Source organism: Cupressus sempervirens, chromosome 1 (assembly GCF_028749045.1).
Source record: "Cupressus sempervirens isolate cs-2001-9-10 chromosome 1, ASM2874904v1, whole genome shotgun sequence".
Taxonomy (NCBI): domain Eukaryota; kingdom Viridiplantae; phylum Streptophyta; class Pinopsida; order Cupressales; family Cupressaceae; genus Cupressus; species Cupressus sempervirens.
This window is the reverse complement of record NC_143118.1, coordinates 334,321,067-334,347,668: the sequence shown is the minus strand read 5'-3', so window position 1 is coordinate 334,347,668 and position 26,602 is coordinate 334,321,067. Positions and strand designations below refer to the sequence as shown.

The following is a 26,602-nucleotide window of genomic DNA, read 5'->3' as shown; positions in this document are numbered from 1 at the left end:
CTTCATACTATTTCCTTTTGTATACAATCATGTATGTAGATGAGACTATGTTATACAGATGTGAACTATTCAAGTTTTAAAAAAAAGGATCAATTAAATGAATGTAAGCTCATTATATTAGAATAACAACATTAGAACTATTATCTGTTTGATTATTTAGTGTTTATACCCATAGTGTATTTTTCTAATCAAATAACAATAAATTTTCAAAAAAAATACCGAGTTTATAAGCTCTAGTTTATATTAAAAGAAACAAATTAATTTAGGGTTTTTCTCACTCCTTGCCACTCAATACATATACAAATATTATGAATAAGGTTTTTTTTTAACTTTTTTGTATATGACTACATTTGATGAAAAATATAAGTAGCAAACTGATTAATCTCACTTTATTAATGCTTCAAGCACATATTGGATATTATTTAGTTTTTTGCATATCAATATAATGAAAAAAATAATTTAATGATATTATTGACCCCTCTTACATCTTTTGTTACACTTTAGTAAGTACTCTGATTTGGATATCATTCAATTTTATAAATTATTCTTTCAACTCAAATCTATATTAGTTTTTTTATTAGGTAAAATAGGTTTTGAAGGGCGTTAAAACCCTATACAAAATAACTACTGATTCAATCCATTAAAGCCCATAAGATAAAACATGAAAAAAAAAGAAGCTAGCCAAAAGACTAAAGGCAAGTCATAAATTGACAACATTAGATGAACAAATTGAAAATACCTGAAACCAAGAAACAAACACAAAGAAACATTAGAGAAATCATGACCACTATCCCATGTTCTTGAGAAGCTCCTCTACTTGTAACTCCAACTAATCCATCCTCTCATAAAATTTCTTCATTTTCTTGATCTATGTAGTCATAGAAGAGGCCATCTTCCTAGTGTTGGCTCTAGTGCTTTTTCCTAGGCCATCATGGCTATTCAAGGGACCCCCTTGATCATCATAACCTTTCATAGTGTCTTTTTTTCCAACTAAGCTCTCTAGCTTATTGATGAGAATCTTAATGTTCTCATTTAACACTTTCAAGATTTTGAAACCCCAATCAAGAATAGATTTTAGAGTGTTCTCAGTGTTGGTAACCTTTTAATCCTCCAACACCTTAACCTCCATCATGTAAAAGGAAGTTATGCCAGTCAAGGAACCCATATTCAAACTATCCCTATCAACACTCTTAGAATCCTTTTGACTGTTGGTATTCCCCTCCAAGGTTTTCATATTTCCACTAATGTCATTGATTTCATAATAAATCCACTTAATGGACCTAAATTGATCCAAGAGACCGATCCTAGCATTATTCAAAATATCCATCTTAGGCTTTTTATTGGAGTCACTAAGAATCAACATTGAGGGATCAATCAACTCCCCAAGATCAATCCCATCAGACTCCTCACCTCTGACCATAAAATAAATATTTTCCCTAGAAATATCTAATCCACAATATTCATGTCAAGGTTAACTCAAGTCTATATTAGTTATTTTCATTGGCCTTCAAGTGATTTGATGTAATTTGAACTATTTATGGTGTACAAAAAAAATGTCCATGCTATTCTACTTATTATATTTCTCCCAATACTTTTATTTAGTAAAGATAATTTAGTATAGACAATATAATAGTCTAGAAACCACATTGAATTGTACAAAATTCCTTGGAGCATTGTATTGCGTCTCTTTGCAGAAAACTATACCTTTATTTTGGGTACTAGTGTATGTTATGGTTTCTTCTTATTGGTTGGATGAAAATTTATAATTCCACATGCTTCTCATCAAGCCTAAAATTAAGGCTAAATATTCTAAAAATAATGTAGACAAAGAACCTAGTAAAGCTTATTATATAAGTTATTGGGAGCCAATTTTAGTTGGCTAAGAATATTCAAATAGTAGCTCATAACCTAGACTCAATCATTGGGATCCTTCTTCTACTACACCTTCTCTTTGTTTGGCTTCTTCATTGTTTGTTGGAGCTATATTTGTCTTTTAACAAACTTACTCTTACTTTTACTATTATTTTTATCTATCCTTAGACAACATTTATTGTTGCAATATATATTGCTTGCATTTGGAACATGATACTACAACATCCACATTTATTAGATATATCTTAAACTAATTTTATTATTCAAGAATATATTAACTATGCTTTAATAGAAATAAAATGATATTAAAATTTTCTATGAAAAATCAAAAGATGTCTAAATATATAATATATAATTAATTTTAACATGAATTTTTAATGCTTTTGAACAAAAACCCTCCACAAAAATCTCTTAATACTTGTGTGTGTGTGATAATTATCGTTCATGTTTTTTTTTTAATGTACTGGCATCATAGTAGATGAGACAATGTTCTAAAGTTGTTGACTATTGACTAGAAAATAGAAGGGGAATAAAAATAGTGCTTGCACTGAGCATGGGTACAAGGGTATAGATGATATACCAATGGGGTGTAATGTTTTCAACATTTGTTTGTTAATTTATAATAGATGAGTGTCATGTTAATAAAGTTCAGATTCAATGATAGTTTCAAGGGTGTCATTTGGATTTGAACCCATGATGTTTATTTCTCATTTTTACTTATTGTTTCTTATGCCTTCACCCAAAGTAGACAAATAATAGTTTATCAAATTATTTTCTAATTTATTTACAACTATAGAGTAGATGTGACATCCAATCATATGAATTTTTAATATAGCCACAATTTTTAAACTCTTTATTTTATATAGAATGAGCATCATTGTTCATTATTGTTGTTCCTCTTTTATGTTTCTTTAAATATTATATTCTATTTCTAATATATATTATACTTCTAAGCTAAAAGTGAAAAATAGTTATAATTGACCCCAATTTTTTTAATAAAAAAAATCAAATTTAATTTAATTATTAACAGATCTTATTTAAATCACTATGACTCGAGCACAACCATCTCATAGTTCACGAGCTATTTCAATGCTCAAATGCATCATTATAGTGGTGGTCAAATGTTGACTAGTTTTGTGATGGATTGAAAACTATAACTCGAGCACAACCATCTCATAGTTCACAAGCTATTTCAATGCTCAAATGCATCATTATAGTGGTGGTCAAATGTTGACTAGTTTTGTGATGGAGCGAAATGGAGGGTTGTCTCCTACCAAAGAATTCTTTGAGGCATATAGAAATCTCAACATCATCTTCATGTGGTATGCAGAAAGCTCCCAGTCCAATGACTTTCAATATGAGAAGCAATCCGACAGTATCCTCCTTAGGTCTTGATTCGCATTCATTTTTTGTTATTATTACATAGTAATGCCCAAGAGAATATGTATAAATAATTCATACTAGGAATCTCTTCTTCTGTACTTGTTCACATATTCCCAACATTTCTAGGATAACTAATGAGCATTGAAGTCATCCATTAACAAATTATTATGTATCTGGTTGTTTTATTTGGTTTGTATTGTCCATCTTCTCATTACTTGACCAACATCAAACCTTGATTCTTTTAATTATCAGCATAGCTATAAGTAATACATACTAGTAATAGTTGAGAAACCCAAATATGGGCTCTCCAATACAAAACTTAAGTTTATTATTTTTATAAGAAAATACATAATAAATGCTAACTTCATTGTAGTTAAAAGTTAGCTATAATATTAATGACAAATAGTTGGATGCATAGTGGAAGATTGAACATGTGTAAAAGATTCCCTATGGTCTGTGTCGACAGTTTGGTCTATGCCCATAATTTATTTATAATTTATTTATGTTTTTGACATCCTCCCATAAATTAATTATCAGATTGTTTTACATATCCCTCCATAATCTAGAAAGGACATATCATGGCCTAAAGTCTTGTTAGGTACCCATTTACAATCATTTCTCAAACATTATCATCCATATTGTTTCCCCTCATCATAATTACTTTAGGTTTTTATATATTACCCCTAACCAATGCTTTGAAGTGGTTTTAAGTTCTTCACAAATAATACACAATTGGTTTCACGATCACTGCAAAGATCACTCACAAATAGTTTCAGGATTACCACAAACCAAGAACATATTATGCACAAATCATCAAAATGGGGAAACAATCATCAATTTGGGATTTTCTACTTTTGTACCTACACGAAACTCATATTGAGTCCATATAAAAAGAAATCCATCTATTGAGATACATGGGTACCCAACCACTATACTTTCCAATTCTATAGGAATCCTTTTTAGATACATGGTTCATTAGTATATTAAACCAGAAAAACCTTTGTGGTATCTAGAAAAATTGATGATACATCCCCATACATTCACATAGCCCATTAAAAAACATACACTAATTCAATCTTCACCACTAGGTTGGGGGATATTAATTCAATGATCTTCTACTATAAGACCGCATATTAATAACATTGTAGCCTTCACAATCAAACAACCAAATTCTCACCACCAAACTAAACTCTTTCAATTCAAGACAAGGTACACATTTAAGATAAGCTTCATTGCATCATGAAAACCAACTCCCACCGATCCAAACTATTTTCATTTATGGCAACCACAACTAACTTTAATAACTATCCCATAACATTATACACACACGCTTCAAACACAAGAACATAATAAAATACTTTTAATAGTGCAAAATAATAAGCTTTATTCACCTAAACAACTTTAGCTTTCTTCTTTTCATGTCTTCTCTCTTTCTCATAACATGCTCTCTATCTTTGGATTTTTTCTTCTAACAATGCACATTTCTAATTCCTTGTGGCACTATTATCAAACTACCATTCAAATGTTTTTAATCTTTCTTCACAACAACTTGATCAAACACTCTCACAAGAAGTGCACATGTACTCTTTGGCACTCATGCTTGAAAAGAGGTGATACACACACTAATAATATTGAATGATAGACAACACTCCAAATCAACACTTTCTTTTATGCTGCAAACTTTATACTTGGTTGGCACTCAGTCCACAATAAATTACTTGCCTCTCACTAAATCCACAATATATTGTAATATCAGATTATGGAAATTTTCATCATAAATGTCCTATAACTAAATGTACAATAATCTTAACCTTCGGATCACACTACTTTGCATTGTATTCTCTAATTTTTATTGTAATTTCAGCTAGTTCATGCAACTCCCAACAACACTTCTTCAATCCTGTACTTCTCCCTCATCTCACTATGCAAAATAGAATTCAACAGTCCTCACTCATGGCTCTAATACAAGGTTAAAAAAAAAAAACAAGTAGAGGACAAACCAATTGAGATGAGAAACCAAAAATGAGCCCTAATACCAAGTTGAGAAACCCAAATATGGGCTCCACAATACACAGGTATAGTTCATTATATATATATATATACATACATAATAAATGCTATCTTCATTGTAGACCATAGATAGCCATAATATTAATGATAGATGGTTAGAATGGATGGTGGAAGGTTGAATATGTGCACAAATTATTTTATTGATGATTAATTTACATTTCTAAGATCACCCCATGAATTAATTATTAGATATTTTTAGATATCCCTCCATAATTAATAAAGGATGGGCCCTGAACTAAATCCTTGTTAAGTACCCATTTATAATTATTTCTCAAACACTATCATTCATATTTTCCCTCATCACAATGACTTTAGGTTTTTATGGATTACCCCTAACAAATGACTTGAAGTGGATTAACCCTAACAAATGAAGCACATATTGTGCACAAATCATCAAAATGGGGAAACCATTATCCATTTGGGATTTTTTTCCTTCTGTACCTGCACAAAATTGATATTCAGTCCATATAAAAATAAATGGACATCTATCAAGAAATATGGTTGCCCAACTGCTATACTCATTGGTTCTATATGAATTCTCTTTAGATACACAGTTCACCAATATATTAAACAAAAAAAAACTTTACGGTGTTCAATACAACCAATAACACACCCCCATAAATTTTCATATCCCATTTAAAAACATACACTAATTCAATTTTTACCACTTTGCTAGGGGATATCAATTCAACAATCTTCTAGCACATGGTCACACATTGATAACATTGTATCCTTCACAATTAAAAAAACAAATTCTCACCACCAAACCAAACTCTTTTAATTCAAACCAAAGTACACATCAAAGATATACCTCATTGCATCACAAAAACCAACTCTCCACTAATCAATACTATATTCCCTTACTACAAACACAACTAATTCCAATAACTATGGACTATAACATTAGACACACACACTTCAAACATAAGAACATAATAAAACACTTTTAATGGAAGTAAAATAATATTTCATCTTCAACTTTAGCTTTTTTCTTTTTATGTCTTCCCTCTTTCTCATGGCATGTCCTTAACCTTTTGATATGTTCTTCTCACAATGCTCATTTCTAAGTTTGTGTCACGCAATCAAAAAAATACCATTCAAATATTTTTATTTTTTCTTCACAAAAACTCAATCAAACACTCTCACAAAAAGTGTGCATTCACTCTTTGGCACTCCCACTTGTACAGAGGTGATCTACACACTACTAATGTTAATGATAACAAACACTCCAAATCAACACTTCTTTTTAACCCACAAACTTCATACTTGGTTGCCTCTTAGTCCATAATAAATCACTTGCCTCTCACTAAATCCACAATATATTGTCATATCGGATCATGGAAAACTCCATCATAACTCTTCTACAACCACACACAATAATCTTAACCTTGGGCTCACATTTTTTTGCATTGTATTCTCTGATTTTTATTTTTATCTTAGCTTCTTCATGCAACTCCTAAAAACACTTCTTCTATCCTTTACTTCTCCATCAGCACACTATGCAAAATAGTATTCAGTAGTCTTCACTTGTGGCTCTGATACCATGTTTATAAAAAAATAAGTAGAGGAGAAACTAATTGAGATGAGAAACCAAAAATATGGGCTTTAATACCAAGTTGAGAAACCCAAATATGATTTTTGCAATACACAAGTTCAGTTCATTATATATGTGTGTGTGTGTGTGTGTGTGTGTGTGTGTGTGTGTGTGTGTGTGTGTGTGTATGTGTGTGTGTGTGTGTGTGTGTGTGTGTGTGTGTGTGTGTGTGTGTGTGTGTGTGTGTGTGTGTGTGTGTGTGTGTGTGTGTGTGTGTAATAAATGCTAACTTTACTATAGATGAAATTTATCTATAGTATTAATGATAGATAGTTGGAATGGACGATGGAAGGTTGAACATGTGCACAAAATTATCTATGTTCTATGTTGATGGTTTGGTCTATACCCATACTTTATCGATAATTAATTTGCATTTCTAACATTCACCCCTAAATTAATTATCATATTATTTTGTATATCCCTCCATAATCTAGAAAGGACGAGTCTTGGCCTAAAGTATTGTTAGGTACCCGTTCACAATCATTTCTCAAACACTATCATTCATATTATTTTGCCTCATCACAATCACTTTAGGTTTTTACGAGTTACCCCTAACTGATGCTTTGAAGTGGTTTCAAGATCTCCACAAAAAACACCACCATAAACCTCACTCACAAATGGTTTCAGGACTGTAAAACAAACCAAGCACATGTTGTGCACAAATCATCAAAATGGGGAAATCGTCATCAATTTGCACTATTCTCCTTCTATACTTTCATGAAATTGATATTGAGTCCATATAAAAATAAATCCATCTACTGAGTTACATGGGTTCCCAATAACTATACTTACTGGCTCTATAGGAATCCTTTTCGAAAACATGGTTCATCAATATGTTAAACCAAAAAAACCTTTGGGGTGTCAGAAACAACTGATAATACACCCCCATACATTTACATAGCTCATTAACAAAAATTCATTAATTATATCTTCACCACTTGGCTGGGGGATATCGTTTCAATAATCTTCTACTACATGACCAAATATTGATAACATTGTAGCCTTCACAATTAAACAAACAAATTAACACCACCAAACCAAACTCTTTTAATTCAAACCAAAGTAAACATATAAGATAGGCCTCATTGCATCATGAAAATGAACTCTCCACCAATCTAGACTATTTCACTTATTGCGACCATAACTAACTTCAATAACTATCCTAAAACATTACACACACACACACACACACACACACACACTACAAACACAAGAACATAGTACAATATTTTTAATAGATGAAAAATAATCTTTCATCTTGAACTTTATCTTTCTTCTTTTCACATCTTCTCTCTTTCTCATAGCACACCCTTAGTTTTTTGATTTGTTCTTCTCACAATACACATTTCTAAGTCAGCATCACACCATCAACATAATATGATTGAAATTTTTTTAACCTTTCTTCACAACAACTCGATCAAACACTCTCACAAGAAGCATGCAAGCACTCTTTGGTTCTCCCTCTTGTACAGAGGTGATCCACACACTACTAATGTTGAATGATTTCCAACACTCCAAATCAACACTTCTTTTTATACTACAAAATTCATACTTGGATGGAACTTAGTCCATAATAAATCACTTTCCTTTCACCAAATCTACATCATGTCGTTATATCAAATTATGGGAAACTCCATCATAACTCTCCTACAATTGCACACAGTAGTTTTATCCTTGGGATCACACCACTTTGCAATGTATTCTTTAATTTTAATTTTAATCTTAGCTCCTTCATGAAACTCCTAACAACACTTCTTCAATCCTTTACTTCTCCCTTAAATCACTATGCAAATTAGAATTTAGTAATCCTCACTCATGGCTATGATACCAAGTTGAAAAATAAAACAAGCAGATGAAAAACCAATTGAGATGAGAAAATAAAAAAATGGGATCTAATACCAAGTTGAGAAACCCAAATATGGGCTCCACAATATATAGGTTGAGTTCATTATATATATATATATATATATATATATATATATATATATATATATATATATATATATATATATATATATATATATATATATATATATATATACAAGAAAATACATATTAAATATTAACTTCACTGTAGACTAAAGTTAGTTGTAATGGTAATGATAGATGGTTGGAATGGGCACTAGAAAGTTGAACATGTGCACAAAATTCCCCATAGTTTGTGCCAATGGTTTGGTCTTTGCCCATACTTTATTGATAGTTAATTTACATTTCTAAAATCCCCCATAAATTAATTATCAGATTGGTTTAGATATTCCTCCATAATATAGAAATGATGAGTTGTAGCCTAAAGCCTTGTAGGTAAGATATACAACCATTTCTCAAACAATATTATTCATATTTTTTCCCTCATCACAACCACTTTAGGTTTTTACAGATTACCCCTAACCAATTCTATGAAGTGGTTTCAAGTTCTCCACAACCAACACACAAGTGCTTTCAAGATCACCACAAACTTCACTCATAAATGGTTTTAGGATTACCACAAACCAAGCACATACTATGCACAAATCATCAAAATGGGGAAACCATCATCAATTTGGGTTTTTCTCCTTCTACACCTACTTGAAACTGATATTGAGTCCATATAAAGAGAAATCCATCTACCGAGATACATGTGTGCCCAATCGCTATACTCGCTAGCTCTATAGGAATCCTTTTTTAGGTACATGGTTAATCAATATATAAAACCAAAAAATACTTTGGGGTGTCAAACATAACTGATAATACACCCCCATACATTCACATAGTCCATTAACAAATATTCACTAATTCAATCGTCACCACTTGGTTGGGAGATATCAATTCAAAAATCTTCTACTAAATGACCACACATTGATAACATTGTAGCCTCCGCAATTAAACAAGCAAATTCTCACCACTAAACCAACTCTTTCAATTCAAACAAAACTGCACATATAAGATAGAACTCATTACATTAGGACAATCAACTCTCCACAATCCAAACTATTTTTACTTATTGCAACCAAATCTAACTTCAATAACTATCCTAAAACATTACACACACACACACACACACACACACACACACACACTTCAAACACAAGAACATAGTAAAACACTTTTAATAATAGAAAAATAATCTATCACCTTTGAATTTATCTTTCTTCTTTTCGTGTCTTCTCTCTTTCTCATAGCATGCTCTCAATCTTTTTATTTTTTCTTCTCACAATGCACATTTCTAAGTGTGTTTCACACCACCAGCAACTACCATTAAATTTTTGTTAATATTTCTTCACATCAAGTTTATCAAACACTCTCACTAGAAGTGTGCATGCACTCTTTGGCACTCCTTCTTGCATAGAGGTGATCCACACACTACTAATGTTGAATGATATCCAACACTCGAAATCCAAACTTCTTTTTATGCTCCAAAATTCATACTTGGCTTGTACTGAGTCCACAATATATCACTTTCCTCCCACTAAATATGCAAAATACCAAATTATAGAAATTTCCATCATAACTCTCCTACAACTACACACAATAATCTTAACCTTGGGCTCACAACACTTTGCACCATTTTATATCTAGATTTTATTTTAATCTTAGCTTCTTCATGCAACTCCTAATAGAACTTCTTCAATGCTTTACATCTCCTTCAACTCGCTCTACAAAATAGAATTTAGCAATCCTCATTCGTGGCTCTAATACCAAGTTGAAAAAAAACAAGGAAAGAAGAAACCAACTAAGCTGAGAAACCAAAAAAATGCGCTCTGATACCAAGTTTAGAAACCCAAATATGGGTTCCGCAATACATAGGTTAAGTTCATTATATATATATATAAAAGAAAATACATAATAAATGTCAACTTCATTGTAGACTAGGGTTAACTATAATATTAATGATAGATGGTGGAAGATGGAGCATATGCACAAAATTCTCCATGGTCTTCACTAATGGTTTGTTCTATTTCCATACTTTATTGATAATTAATTTAAGTTTCTAAAATCCCCCCATAAATTAATTATCAAATTTTTTTAAATATCCCTTCATAATCTAGAAAGGATGGGTCCTAGCCTAAAGCCTTGTAGCTACCTATTTATAGTCATTTCTCAAACAATATCATTCAAATTATTTTCCTTCATCAAAATCACTTTAGGTTTTGAATGGATTTACCTTAATCAATGCTATGAATTGGTTTCAAGTTCTCCACAAAGAACACTCAAGCAGTTCAAGATCACCAAAAACCTCACTCATAAATGGTTTTAAGATTGCCACAAACCAAACACATATCTTTCAAAAATCATCAAAATGGGCAAACCATCATCAATTTGGGCTTTTATCCTTATATATTTGCATGAAAGTAACATTGAATCTATACAAAAAGAAATCCATCTATAGAGATATGTGGGTGCCCAACCACTATACTTGCCAATTCTATAGGAATCCTTTTTAGATACATGGTTCATTAATATATTAAACCAAAAACCTTCCGGATGTCTAGAGCAACTGATAATACACCCCCATACATTCACATATCCCATTAACAAACATTCACTAGTTCAATCTTCACCACTTGGTTTGGGGGTATCAATTCAATAATCTTCTACTACATGAACACATATTAATTTTTGTAATTAATCTATAAATCTAGTTTGAAATTTATTATCTTATTCAAAGGTTAGTTTTGGATTCAAGAATTTATTGATTCCTAATCCTAAATATAATAAGATTATTTTCTTATGAAAACTTAATATTTTTTACAAATATAATTTGAGGTAGGTACAAGGATTTGACCTGAGGTCTCCCTTACTCACTTTATTTTAGTGCTCCATGAAATTTTTAATTCTTTGTTTAGTAACAAGGCTAGAATAGAGATAATTTTTCTCTATCTTTAAATGATCTTGATGTTTTGTATCATATTTAATTTTTAAATTTACCGCTTTCTATTTATTGTCTAAGGTTGTTCTCATACTGGTATTACATTTGTAAAGAATCTAGAATTTTGAGAGAAAAGAAATATGTCATCAAGATGATAAATGTGGATGGTGGTACAATAGGTTAGGATATGAAAATATTTGAAATGATTCAAAACATAATGGAAATATAGGATTTCACATAGAGGGCACAAATAGTTTATTTAGTGACTAATGAAGGAATTGTTGTACAATGAAAACAGGAATCCCAAATCACTAATAAGACTTATTATTAATGTGGAAGACAAGCCCAAGGTTCTGGTTTCTACATTTCTCAAAGCCTTAATAGAGAAGAAATTCATGATTTGATTTATGAAATAGAAAAAAAGTTTGAGTTTGAGGATCACTATAATAGAAGAGAGTCTAGTTTTCTAATACAAAACTAAAATATTATGTTGTAATGTGAAAATATTATTCTCAATTAGAGAGAGAAAATATGATTTAGAAAAATATTAATTCTTGTGATAGAATTCTTATTGAGCTTAAGGTATTAAAGTTTCATCTAGTGATTTCCTACCCAATCTTTTCATAAAACTATAGAATCTAGAGAAAAAGAATATGTCAGTAATAAACTATACTAATTTTTTTAATATGTCAGTAGCTATATCTAGTCATACTTAAGAATTCATGGAGAAAGTAGTTAGATATATGAATGGTTTGAAGGTATAGTGTACATGATGATATCTAAGTCTTGAAACTCTTGAGGAGGCTTATTAGTTGGCCTTCATAGTAGAGGAGAAGCAAATGAGGAAGAAAATACAATAAAAAGTAGAGAATGATACCATAGAGGAAGAAGATGACACACTAATAGAGAAAATAAATATTAAAATGAGGGAACTGATAATTCTATAAGACTGACCAATGAAGAAAGAGGATGTAATGAAAATAGAAGGGGTGGTTACCATAGAATAGGAGAAGGTTTCTTGGGTTAATGTTTTAAGTGCAATCAATTTTCTATTCATTAATATTGGAAGTTTCATGAGCTTCTACATGAAGGATAAACAAGGCTTGAAAGGATTGACTAGATTGTAAAAGTAGCTCAAGAATATATGGAATCACCTTTTCATATCAAAGAAAAATTTGAGTCTAGAGATGTTTTTTGTTAAAAATGGCATTGTTGAAGCCACAAAAGAAAAGTAAATAATAATTATAGATAAGAGATTTATTTAAAACAAGGAACAATGAAAAAGGTAAATTTCACAAAATTATTATAGACAATGATAGTACTAATAATATAGTGGTTATTTTTACAGTGAAATATAGATATTTTTTCATAGGCACGAATCTAGTAATTTTGGGGGTCTTTGGGATATCATTAGATTATATTAGATATGTTTATATTTCTTAGGTTCTTTATACAAAATCATAATTTTGTATTTTTTGATGATAAATGAAGGTTTTCTTGTTGGTTTCTTCCTTTGATAACACTTGAATCAATTTTACAATTACTATTTATATTATTATCTTGCAAATTGCATAAGAAAAATCTAGCAACTATTAAAGTGGTGGATAAACTATGTTTTGAGAATAATAAAAATCCTAAACCTTACAATGTGTCTTGATTAGAAAATGAGTATTAAATGTTGGCAGATGAGAAAGGTTTGATTGAATTCAAAATTAAAATTTATAAGGATCATGTCATGTTTGATATTTTGGGCATAGATGTATGCCATTTCTTTCTCGATATAGCTTTGTAGTTTGACTAGAAGGTAATACATAATAGATAAAGTAACACTTGTACTTTGGAGAAGGATTATGCCAAACATACCTTACTTCTTCTTTTTTTGCAAGGGATAAAAGTGGAGAAACATTATGACAAAGTAAGGAAATTTTAATAAGTGAGAAAGAGTTTGTAGAAGGTGGAGAGAAAGAGAATCCTAAAGTAGCTATAATTAAAGAGGAAAAAAGAAAACAAATACATGATTGAAAAAATATCAATGTGGAAGTAGAAAGGAGTACAAAAAATGAAAATAGTGATGTGGATTTGTGGATACAACTAAGTGTAGATAAAGAAGATAGATAATGTGATGAAAAATGGGAAAATACAAGATGTAGGGGAATATATTACAACCTTTCATAAATTAGTTGTTGTAGTGGATGAAGACGAGGCAAAGTTTCTAAGAAACATTCCACTTTCATTTGATATGTTAAATGATGAGTATTATTTAAAAATCTAAATGATTTTGTTTTAAAATATAGACACAAATGAGAAACATGAATAGTTCAAAGACACATGGAATAATTCAATTTTTTTGCACAAAATTTTGTCCAACTAAGGGATACACGTATTTGTGAGATCAATAGTCAATAGTCCATATGACTTTAGTCAAGGAAACATAATTTTTGATTGAAGATTATTGTCGAAGAAGCTAATGAAAAAAATTTAGTCACACTACTCTAGTTTAATGAGAACATGTGTAGGAGTCCATTTTTTCTTTATTCTCTTGGAGAATCCAACGCAAGAGCATCATGTGAATTTTTTTTTGGTTTTCAAATTTTTGGCTTTACTGTGTTTTTTCAAGTGTCAAAGACTCCTTGTTGTAGAATAAAGAAACTTCCTATACCTAGAGGATGATAAGTTCAAATTAGAAATTTTGTAAGATATCTCATTTTTTAAGGATGAAGGACCATTTTAGGAAGGAGATTAATTGTTATAGATAGATGTATCAAAGGGGAATGGTGTTTGAAGTATATATTGGAATTAAATAATTGAGGGAAAAAATGTGTTGATGCCTTGTTAGTATTGTATTCATGTTTAGGAAAATCTTGATGGGTCATATTTCAATGTAGAAAACCATGAAATGGGAATAATAATAAAAGATATGGAGATATTTTGTCTAAGATTTGGATTCACCATAGTAGAAAACTCCTCCAAGAAATTATACTTTGGGTGTTCAATTTTATGTTTGTTATTTGGCTCTTTTTTATTATTAAAGGAGGTAGGATAAGGGTCTTGAACCCAAGTAACAACAAAGAACCAGAACTTTTCTACTCTGGGCCATTACAACCAAGTAGTAGAAAAGGTCATCTCTACTTGTTTACAAACTTCTAGAGTCCCACTATAGAGAAAAATTTAATAAATAAAAAAGGTAAAGAACTACCAGTATCAATTTTAATTTATCAAGAAAAATGCTGCTAATAAACCAAAAATACATGACTGAGTCTTAGGGCATTTTCCATTAACAAGAACTAGATATAACATAACAATTTTAAAATTGTGTCCCAATATTACAAGAAGGGTCACAATAACCATAAAAAGTAAACCACTAAAATTGCATAAAATCAAAAACATAAGAAAAAAGAACATCAAAGGCCCAATGACACCAAGCTTGTTTGATGATCTCTTAGTCCTCGACCAAGCACTTGAGAAGTTCCATCTACTTGTGGAAATCCTCCATGCTCTTCATCTCCACATGCATATTATCTTTGTGCATGCTATCTTTCTTCAATTTTGTTTGACCCATGATAGTTCCAAAGATGGCCTTCCTCATCATTTCTTTCTAAAACTTTCAAATAGTAGAAATGACCAGATTAAGCTTTACACCAATGATGGCATTATCAAAGTTATTGTTAAGTGATATTACTTTTTCATTGAGGTCCTTGATTTGTTCTTGCAGATCTTTCTTACTTGGTTCTTGTTACACAACTGTTAGGTACTAATAAAGATCATTTACTTTTTTCCTAAGGGTTCCCCTAATCATTTTGTTTTGTGCTTTGAGAAATTTCTTATTCTCAATTTTTGAAGAAGGCTACAACAGAGATTGACATTATTTATTGTTAAATATTTTTTATTAAGATGGTAGGAAGAGGTCCCTAAATCTAAATGGAAGCACTCAATATTACAACACAAAAGATAGGACCAAACATTGGGCTATTACAACAGAAAACCACTAATAGTTAGCACTATGAAAAAATAATAAAAAATGAAATTTTAGTACTATGTATTTTCCCTAATCTAACACCAATATCACCTTGATCTATATTGTTTTATTTCATCATTTGAGTGAAAAAGAAAAATAACCTTTCTTACCTTATGGTAGGAATTAGAGAGTCTTATAGTTCAAACTAATGAAAGATGATACCAAAGTAATCATAAAATAAAGTTTAGTAAGAGAAACCATAAACATATTAAAATTTAAAATGAGTCTAAAGGAAGGTAAATTAACTATCATTTAAATTACAAATACCTCATGATCCTTTAAAATATAGCGAGGTTCCTTTCTTTTGGTCTTTGTTATCAACACTTTGGGGCTATTCCTCATTGTTGTGTTTTTGTTTCTTCTTCTAGGAATTATTTGTCTTCCTACTTGATCCTACAACCACTCCAAAGGTAGTCACATTTGCATTTATACTCATGAACCTATAAAGAGAAGAGATGGTTGTATTAAATTTTTCTTTTGTAATAGCAAACATTATATAATTCTTTAGAGTATCTACACTTTCCTAGTGTTCCTTAATTTGATTAACAATTATATTATCATTTCTAGAACCCCAATTTTTAAAGCATTAGATAGTAGCCAAAAAGACAAGGGGCTGGCTCTAGAGTACAAAATAGGCTAAAGGTCTACTGGAGGTTACCTCCCAGTCAACTAATCAATACCAACTTTAAACTTCAAAAAATAGATAATGTTCATAACTAAATTAACAATACTATCAGTCCTTAAAATAATATGTAGAAAAGACTGAGAAATAAACCAACATCACTTAAACACATCACTTCTATTAGTCCCAATAAATGATAAAATCATAAAAAGTAAAACCCCATAAGGTATCGAATTGATAATCATGAGCAGAATTAAAATCAAAAATAAACACTAGACCAAGGGCTAGCTACCTTCGTCCTATCCATGATCATCTTTCTTCTTTTCCTCAAGTGTTTCCTTATTCATGTCCTCCCCCTCCATTTTGATTGATTTGTCCAAGATAGTCTTCAACCAGTGCTCCACCAAGAACCCATAAATGGAGTGGGTTGTCTCACTTTCCTTGCCCAGGTCCTTCTCCTCTTTATTTACTTGCAAAAAGTATAGGGTGGTGGCCACAAAATGCATGACTTTGGTGGAAAATTCTACCAAAGTATCAAATCTCTAGTAGATACTAGTTTGATTGTCTGCTAGTTCCCTCATAAATTACTCAAGCCTATCTAATCTAGCCTTATTGTGGCTCTGTCTGTGGCTATGTTTTCATTTCTTCCCACCATCTTTAGGATTTTCTTTCCTAGGGGATGTGATGTCTTCCCCTTTTCTTCTAGTCCAGATAGCTTCAAGGGTGTTAGAGATATGAGAAGGGCTAAGAGGGTTGGGGACAGGCTTGGTGTTCTGGGGTAGTCTCTTCTTTTTTGCAAGTTTGACATCATTTTTAGAAGATTCAGAGATGGAATCATGCTTCAAGGGGGGACTTAAATTTTTCCATCTAGAGGCATTTACTAGATTGCCTAGCACTCTTCTTACTCTTCCTAGTGTCTAAATCAAACTCAGTAGAGACATTCTCATTGTGCTTTGTCATTCCTTCCATAAATTGTAAGAGGTCACCCTCCTACATGTAAACCATCGTTGCTTTGTTGTTTTGGATGCAATTCTCCACATCCACTAGTTCAATGCGATCGCCAGTGCCCATGCCATCACCCAAATCAACCACCAACTCTTCAAAGTTTTTTGACAGAGCCTTGTTGTAGGTTTGGTAGTTACCAAATATAAAATGAACAACCTCAAAGATTAAAATGAAAAGGAAGTGCATAACCATCATAAGTCCGCAAGATTTTCCACCCTTAGTGGCACATGTTAATTGTCCTTTTTCCATCCATAAATGACCATTGCCAGCTATAGTTGGTGTAGGAATTTAACAACTTGTCTTTTTTATCATTACCTGGCAATTTTTTGCATCTTAAAAAATCCACCTTCTATGTCCTCTTTTGGCAATACTTAAAACTCACAGAATTTGAATCAATAATGTGGATCATCATAAAATCTTTCCAAACAATCCCTTTTTTAAAAGTCATGTCCTTCCACCACGTGGGTAAATGAATTCATACCACCTCTTGTGATAATTCATATGATATTATTGCAAGTACACTCCATTTCCATCATAAACTAAGTTGACGATGGCAACAATTTGATGTCTTCTCATTCCACCAAATGCATGATACTATGGCCAAATTTGGCTAGCTCATCCGCCATGACATTCCCTTCATGATATATGTCAGCCATGTTGATCTCATGGTATTCTTCCATCGACATTTAGATTTCATCAATTATAAATCTAATTGACTAGTTGCTTTGGCTCTCTCCCTTAGTAGCTTTAATAATTAACATCGAGTCCGCCTCAATGGCAAGCTTATTGAAACCATGAGCTCTTGCAATTCTCAATCCCCATAGAAAAGCCAAGGCTTCTTCTTCATTCTTTAAGCCTCCTCTACAATTTCTAGTATAGGTGACCAACATATTTCCCATATTGTTGTGAAGGACACCTCTTGCCACAAAGCTTCCCATCATGGACAATCCATCAAAATTTAGCTTGATCCAAGACTTAGGGGGAGGGTGCCACCTCATCTTCTTTCTAGCCATGACTTTGGAATTGTCAAATTGTGCCACTAATAAGCCAATATTCCAAGTTGATGCCCATTTCATATAAAAAAATTTTGGGGGGTTCAGAGGGGGTGCCTTCCAACGCTAGATCCCACTACATTCTTTTAGTATCCTAATAATATATTGTGCCATCCCCAAGCCAGTAGTGGCTTCTTCCCTAAAAATGCTATTGTTACTTTCCTTCTAGTTTTTCCATGAAACATATGGGGGGAGAATCAACCATAAGTTTTTGAGGTATGGGTGAGCAAACAACCCATCCTAGTGAAAAAATTGCTTCAAATTACTATCCATACACCACTGGACTTCCCATAACAAAAGGACTTCCCTCCAAACATCCATGGCAAAAGGGTAGTGGATAAGAAGGTGTAGAATATATTCAACATCTTGGAAACATAAAATACAACAATTAGCAACTTTAAACCCTCTTCTTTGGAGGTTATCGATAGTGAGGATGGATCCATGAGAATTTGTCCATCAAAAGAGGTTTATATTTGGTAGGATCCAAGGATGCTAGGCCTTTTTCCAATTAGCTTGGGCCACCTCCCCCATGAGACAACTAAGATAAGAAGACTTAACTGTGAACTCTCGCAAGGGTGTGAGTTTCCATACTAAGGAGTCCTCCACCAGGGTGAGGGAATCTTGAGGTTTCGAAGCAGGTCCTATAGCTCTTGTGCAAGGCCCAAATCCATAGGCTCTAGGTTCTAGAATTTGATCTCTTCTCTATAATGGGTGATAAAGTTTTGAGTCTAAGAGCCATACAATCTAGTGCACATCTCAGGAAAAGGTAAGAACTTGGTATGCATGAGGGGCTTGTCATGAATCCATTAATCTTCCTACAAGTCAATAGAATTACCATTCCCCATGATCTAGTGACACCCCATTTTCAAGATCTTTCTGGTTTTAACCACATTGTTCTAGATCTTGGAACCCTGGGGGAGAGCATGTGCCCAAATAAATTTATGGAAAGAAGAACCTCCAAGGTATTTAGCCATCACAATGTTACACTAACTACCTTGAGAGTTCACCAACTTCCTATCGATTTTGGTTAGCAGGGCCATATTCAATTGTCCTATTATTTTAATATTCAATCCTCCAAGAGTTTTTGGATGACAAACTTTCTCCCAACTAACCAAACTCATTCTAGACTTCTCTTCAGTTCCAGACCATAAAACATTATGCTAAATTTTCTCAAGAATGTCTTTGAATCTGTCCTGAATTTTGAAAATGGAGAGGAAATACACTAGGATGCCCTACAAGGAGGTGGATAGAAGCTAGAGTTTCCCTGCATTGCTCAAGATTTTACCTTTCCAGCCTACCAACTTTCTCTAAAAGCATTCAACTAGGCCATTCCAATATTGATTGGGGACTTCCTTTAAATAGTAAGCAAGAGACCTAGATAAGTGTCTGGGAGAGACACCTCCTGGCAACCAAGAATAACGGTCACCTTTTCCCTCAAACTGACAATAGTGTTAAAGAAATACACCTTTCTTTTTTGGTAATTTATGCATTGACTAGAGACCAATGCATACTTGTTTAGGGTGTCTTTCCATTCTCTAGCTTCATGGATAGAGGAGATACCGAATAAGAAAGTGTCATCCACAAATTGTTGGATAACTTGTGGGGGGCACTTGGAGGTGGGTTTAAAACCCTTAATTTTTCCAGAGTTAGTCAAAGAAACTAATTTTATGCTTAAAACTTCTGCCATAATAATAAAAAGGTAAGGAGATAGGGGGTCACCTTGACAAAGACCTTGGGAGGAAGAGAAGAATTTTTTAGGGGCTCCATTAGTAAGCACCAAGAATGTAACAGAGGTAACAACATTTTTTATAGTTCTATTAACATTCTCATTAAAGCCAAGTTTTACAAGAATAACAAAGAGGAATTCTCTACTAATTTTATCAGAGACTTTGGAAATATCTGGTTTAAGGGCCATACTTAGGCTCTTACACCTTTCCATTTAGTGGATCACCTCATGGGTAGTTATAATTGTATCAAGAATCTACCTCCCTAGCACAAAACTATTCTGATAGGGGCCAATAATCTTGTCCTAAAGGGGCTTTATACGGTTCACCATAACCTTAGCAAGAATCTTATAAATAGTGTTACACTGGCTAATGGGTCTGAAATCCTCTATCCTCCTAGGGTCCTCAGTCTTAGGTATGAGAGCAATGAAGGTCTGGTTGAGTTCCTTTAGCATGTTACCTACTCTAAAAAAGTCACAAGCACTATGGATCACGTCGTACTTTATAATATCCTAGAATTCTTGGAAGAAATCAAGAAGAAACCCATTGGGACTAGGGGATTTATACTAATTCATATTGAAAACAACTATTTTCACTTCCTCCTCTTTGACCTTGCTCATCATGTGTTCATTCATCTGGTCATTGATCATTAGTTGGAATGACCTTAGGATATCATTTTGCAAGTTACTATTAACCTAGGCAATTGAGGGGGATATACATTCCCTAGAAATAGGAATTGGATCCATCCTCTATCTATTCTACTTTAGTAACTTCTTGGTCATTATCATCTAGCAATAGGTTAATAATGTTTCTCTTCTTTCTTCTTGAGGTTGATCTATGGATGAAACGTTGTGTTTCTGTCTCCCTCCTCCAACCATTGAACCCTAGATTTCTATTTCTAGACGACTTCATCCTAATTTAGGAGGGTTTTCCATTTGTCTCTACACTTCCTCTCCTCCTATTGCTGCTCAACTTGTGCATTGGTTAGCGCAAGTTGATTTTGGAGAGCTCCCAGCTCCTTTTCAGTAGCCTTCTTTTCTTTGGATATGTTACCAAATGAGGATTTACTCCATTCTCTCACCTCCTTTCAGATTCTGTCAAATTTTCTTGAAATATGGAACATGGTTGTGCCTTCCACCACTATGCAATATAGTCTCTGAACTCTTTATGCGAGTGCCACATGATCTCATACTTGAAAGGCCTTTGTCTAGTTGTGCTTTGTGTCCAAGAGAGAACTAGCATAGAATGATCCAAAATGATCCTCAGATTCACCTTTAAGGAGGTTTGTTGGAGAATGTCCCATCGAGAAGAGATGAGGGCCCTATCAAGCCTAACCTAAATCAAGTTGTGCTCTAATCTATTGTTAGATGAAGTGAAAGCAATACCCCAGTTAGGAGAAGGGTAACTATTTTTTATGCAAGCTTCATTAGAAAGAATATGGGAATTACATGAAATGTCCACTATCTCATCAAAATCACCAAGGCTAACAATAATTTTTAGGGATTTTTCATCTTATGTCTCTCCAACTCCTAAGTTCATAATTCATAACCTAAATTCTCATAGGTTTCAATCTTCAAATTTATATTGAAGTTTCATTTATGGGACAAGTTCTTCAATAGATATTTTCTCTATAACATATTTTTTATTCCTCAAGTGAGGTGATCTATGTTCACCGAAGGTCATCTCATATTTTGTTTCCCCATAGCTAGAAGTTTATGACCTTCCTGAAATTTGGCGCCTTCTTCCTTAACCTCATTAAAATTAATGATATTAGTTTTGCTTCCGTAATTTCCTTTCCTAGACCTGGGAATGTTAGATTTATTACCTAGGGCTTTCCTTTTCATCATGGTAGTATGAAGGATGGGCTTCTTCGTAAGAGATTTTAGGACAAATTGAGGGATTTTTCCTTTTCTTTTTCACTTAGGGATAGGGGATGGGCCCTCGTCCTCAAACGGGGCAATCGACGCTATGGAGATCACCTTGTTCTGCTTTAACTGAACAATTAATTGACCAATGCATTCTGTAAAAGTATTGGGATCTGAGTAGTCGAAATGCTCGTAGTCGATGTCGGCGCCGTCAAGATGGTATTCATTGATTATCTGTGTTAAGGTCGAAATGGCATTGTGAACCCAGGTCGAAGCACTCGACGGCATGAACTGAACAGTCGTCTCGTTTTTTCCCACCACGTCGCCACCTAAGCTTACGACGACCTTGTCGTTCTTACGTTTCGACTTTCTATCGAGAATATCGCTGGGGCGAAGAGTCTTTTTGCCCCAGAAGATTTTAAAGTTACCGTCTGTTGGAAACGGTGAATGTCCGGCTCCGCTGTAGTCGATGGCAAATGACAGAATGAAGTGGAATTCTACGTTAGGAAGGATTGGCACGTCTGAGAGCTCGACTTTCATGCCATCGGCTCCTATGTACTCCTTGAATAATTTGGCATTGCCACCTGCACAAAAAAATTAAACATTTGATACCATCAGATATTCTTCACAACAAGAATTTAACTGTACAATTTATAAGCCATATTTATCAATCTATATTTCATGAATAATGGTTCGTAAGAAGCCATCTCTGGTTAGAATGAATAGAACCCTTAGTATTCATAGCTGTTCCATTCGTTTACGGATCAATAAACTCGTTTCCGTTCTGTTGGCTGCTTCGATTGTAAGGGAATCTGTTATCTGAAGCCAAAGTTCTGTCCTGTATCAATTAATCGCTCCACATGGAATGGTTGACACGATAACTGGTAGGAACTTGTCATATTATGGTTTCATGAGAGCAGGCGGGACGGAGTTTTATCTTGACTCGGTTTATTCGTTTCTTCGTCCTTGTTTATCATTATTTATAAACCAAAAAATTGTCCTACGTCCATTGACTTGGAAGTCTCGCTTTCGGAAATAAAAATGGTTGGAATGAATTTTAAACCCTCGTTTACTAGCATATGGTATTATTAGCCGATAGTTAGCCGATAGGCTACTCCCCCGGAAGACATTAGCCGGATTCTTCCGACAATCCGGCAGTCTTATGCCGGGAAAACAGAACAACCGTGTTGTTAAATATGGAATTTGATACGTTGGTCCATCCACGGTGTCGTGCTGATCAGGATGAAGTGGGAGAAAACCACGTCGGAGTCAGTTGTATACTGTTTGTGTTCTCAAAATGGAAGCATTAAGGATGCATGGCAATTGTTTGAGCTAGGGTCGTTGCAGCATAAATTTTTGATAGCATATAATGCCATGTTACTAGATGTCCAATGAGGGACGCTGACTGTTTGCCAACTGAAATTCTTAGTAATTTGTTTTTGTGAATTTTGACCCTGTAACTGTAGGGGAGAGGACCCGGTACTTGAACATCCTAACTTTGCACTTATCAAAATCTTACGTAAAAATTTCAAATCGCTCCCAGATTTTTACAGTAGCTTACTTGGCGAGTCGCCTACTTATAACTATAGTTTCAAGTCCACATCACCCGTTATGATGCCACATCAACATGCTTTTTGCCAAGTTGTCCAAAACAACCCAAAAAAAAGGTGAGACCAATGGTCGTGCATAAAGAGTACCCATAGTTGAACAGCTGATGTGACATCACATCATTGGTTGATTTTTATAACTAAGGGTACATTTTATTCAATTTTGAGTAGTTAACATTGTACTAACAACTTTAAAGTCACAAGTATTGGTACAATGTTGTCAAAAAAATTGGACATTAAGTCACTAAGTGTAGGTATTAAGTGAACAACTCCATTCACAACTATTGGTATTCTGACCTCTCTGTTTTACTTTGCCAATTATATACTTTTATAATTGTAAGGCAGGACTGGAGACGGGCAATTGAAACCATTATATATGTTGACGCACGATAAAAATTCAATGTCAAGGATAGGGGAGCCCTAAATTAGTAGATCTAGTGAACAGATTGTTTGACATTCACAGAAATCTTTAATATTTACGTGTCCATAATGGTTGCATACTACTATCTTTGCCAGATTCAACAACTGTCTGTACTCTTTATAGACTATTGACTAATATTAATGCAGAAATTTCCGAGGGCGTTTTAAATTATTAAAACTTTGTACGAATTGATTAGATTAATGGAGTTGATTAGATTATTATCGAGGATTTTTAATTTTTAATTGCAGTCAAAGATTTATGGATCCTTGCACAAATTCTTAAGAGTACTATGAGGTGTAAACAAGATTAGATACTAGTAATCGCACCTTAGTGTACAATAGGTATGCGAAAATGTGCAGATGGTGATTTCATTTGAACTAAATTATTAGTATAATTCTATTAAGATGTGTTATCACATGACTTTGTACTACAATAGAATATACACAAAATAAATTTGCAGAAATTTAACTTTTCATCCTTATCTCTATGGAGATTTAGCTTTCTAAGAATCACAAATTTTGCATTATAAAGAAAAAAAATTACATTAGTGTTGCACTCAATGAAAAAATGGCATAAATTTTTTTATTTTTATATCCATCCAAATAGATCATTAAATGAGATTTACACACCTACATCTAAATCTTTTATAAAATTTTATTATTTTAGCATTTAGCAATTCTAAATGTTTTATAAGATTTTAGTATTTCAACACAAATTTTCATTGTTCCTAATTTTAGTTTCTTAGTTTGGATGCTTTGTTGTAAATAATAAATTATGAATAATGAGAATTTAAATAATAAGTTATGAATAATGAGAACTTAAATAATTTATTTTAAATTAAAGTATTTTTTATTGTGATTTTAGATTTCTTAAAAATAACATATAACAAATTATAAATTACAAACGTGATTGCTTCTTTTATGTCTTATTATTATCAGAATGACAATATTGATATCTTAAATAAATATATTAAATTAGTTGGTAATATTTTTCTATATTTATAATTTGTAAAATTTAATATAGTTTTACAAAGATTGATCAATTTAATATGTTCAATGTTATAACTCATTAAACTGTCATTTAGTTTGTATCACATTGTCATGTAATATAATTTTGGTTTTTTATAATCCTTTTATAAAAATCATATATAGATAAATTTTTATTTTCTAATATATTTTGTCTAGAATTATATAAAAGTAGCTTTTGTCAATATATGAATTGGTTAAATAATAATATAGTCGATATTATAATAATCTAGAATTGAAATTTGAAGTACAGGTGCAAATTTTAAATTTTGAAATTTCACAACAAAAACAAATTGAAATCTCAATAATATAATTTTAAAAATTCTAAATATTAAAAGTTCATTTCTGTTAACTTATTATTTAAGTGAATAAAGATATTCTATCTTTAAAATAATTAATAGTTTCTCCGTCCATTTATATATAAGTATATTTTTTAATATGCCTTTCCCTAGTGGCTGTGACGAACCCACTAAACCTAAAAGTATATAAGAAGTGTTTGTAGAAATTCTGGCCCCAAATGTAATGATGCTACAACACTAATTCTTCATGCTTAATCAGGTTTGTATGTTCAATACTTTTCAAGTCTGGTCAATACAGTAGTATAAATAGCACCTTAGTGATGCTACAAAATGAGATGATCGGTGGACATGAATTAAATTTGATGAAGTTTATCAAAAATATTAATCTAATTAATAATAGTAATAATAATCATAATAATATACCACCGTTGTGCTATGTCTTTAAACATAGATATATACTATATATCCGCTTCATATAACCCATGCAGTTTGGAAAACAAGTGGATTTCTGCTTGACTGATCCTTTTCTATTAGGACAGTGTGAAGGCAGTCCATACGTAATGTTAATGTTGGCTACTTCTTCTGGCGCATGACCAACTCATTAAAGTGTGCTAAGTACTATTTTTCACAGGGTGGAAAAATGAGCGGCAGCAATGCATGTTATGGTCGTCCACTGCTTCTAGACAGCTAACAATTGTTGATGTAAAAATTCAGCTCTTCCATCTTATATAGGGAAATGCCTTCGGCGTAAAAAGTCAAATGATCTTCTTGTTCTCAGTCAAAAGCGTGGAATCTGCTCATAAAAGTGTGGAATCTACTCATGTAATGGCAGTGCCCTCCCACCGGCAGGGCCACGTCTTCCCCTACGTCAAGCTCAGCAAGCGATTGACTACAACATTTCCTCCTCATATGTCATTGCAAATGCCCTGATTTTCCTTCCATTTTTGTTGTTCGTCGCAATGCTGTATTATGTCCCTGTGTACTTTCTCATCGGCCTCAGCAGCAGTCCTGTGTACAAGTTTACTATTCCATCAAATCCATCATCATCGTTGTTGAACAAAGCAATTTGTGATGCATAAACTTTCAGGAAAAAGTTGTTCCCTATTCGTGCCCACAATAAAAGGTAAAATGTCAGCTATTGCTGGGTTGGCAGAATGTGCAAGCAGTTCAGAAAACCTTTGACAACTTTTCCAGCATGATCT

The 26,602-nt window shown here is 32.8% G+C and overlaps 1 protein-coding gene across 1 annotated transcript; it reads right to left on the bottom strand.

Annotated features, from left to right (window-relative positions):
- Nucleotides 1-22,099: 22,099 nt before the first annotated feature.
- LOC149577549 (chitinase 2-like) lies at nucleotides 22,100-25,955 on the bottom strand. The gene is made up of 4 exons (XM_089796836.1): nucleotides 25,881-25,955; nucleotides 23,037-23,281; nucleotides 22,810-22,886; nucleotides 22,100-22,632 (listed from the first exon to the last, which is right to left on the bottom strand). The coding sequence occupies exons 1-4, from the start codon at nucleotides 25,953-25,955 to the stop codon at nucleotides 22,100-22,102; spliced, it is 930 nt and encodes a 309-aa protein (XP_089652962.1).
- Nucleotides 25,956-26,602: the final 647 nt, after the last annotated feature.

Coding starts and splice junctions, on each gene's coding strand:
- LOC149577549 (XM_089796836.1), bottom strand. CDS start 25,955: ATGGACTGCCTTCACACTGTCCTAATAGAAAAGGATCAGTCAAGCAGA. Junction 23,282..25,880: donor TTGTTTTCCAAACTGCATGG/GTTATATGAAGC, acceptor CATCCTGATCAG/CACGACACCGTGGATGGACC. Junction 22,887..23,036: donor GGACGTAGGACAATTTTTTG/GTTTATAAATAA, acceptor TAATTGATACAG/GACAGAACTTTGGCTTCAGA.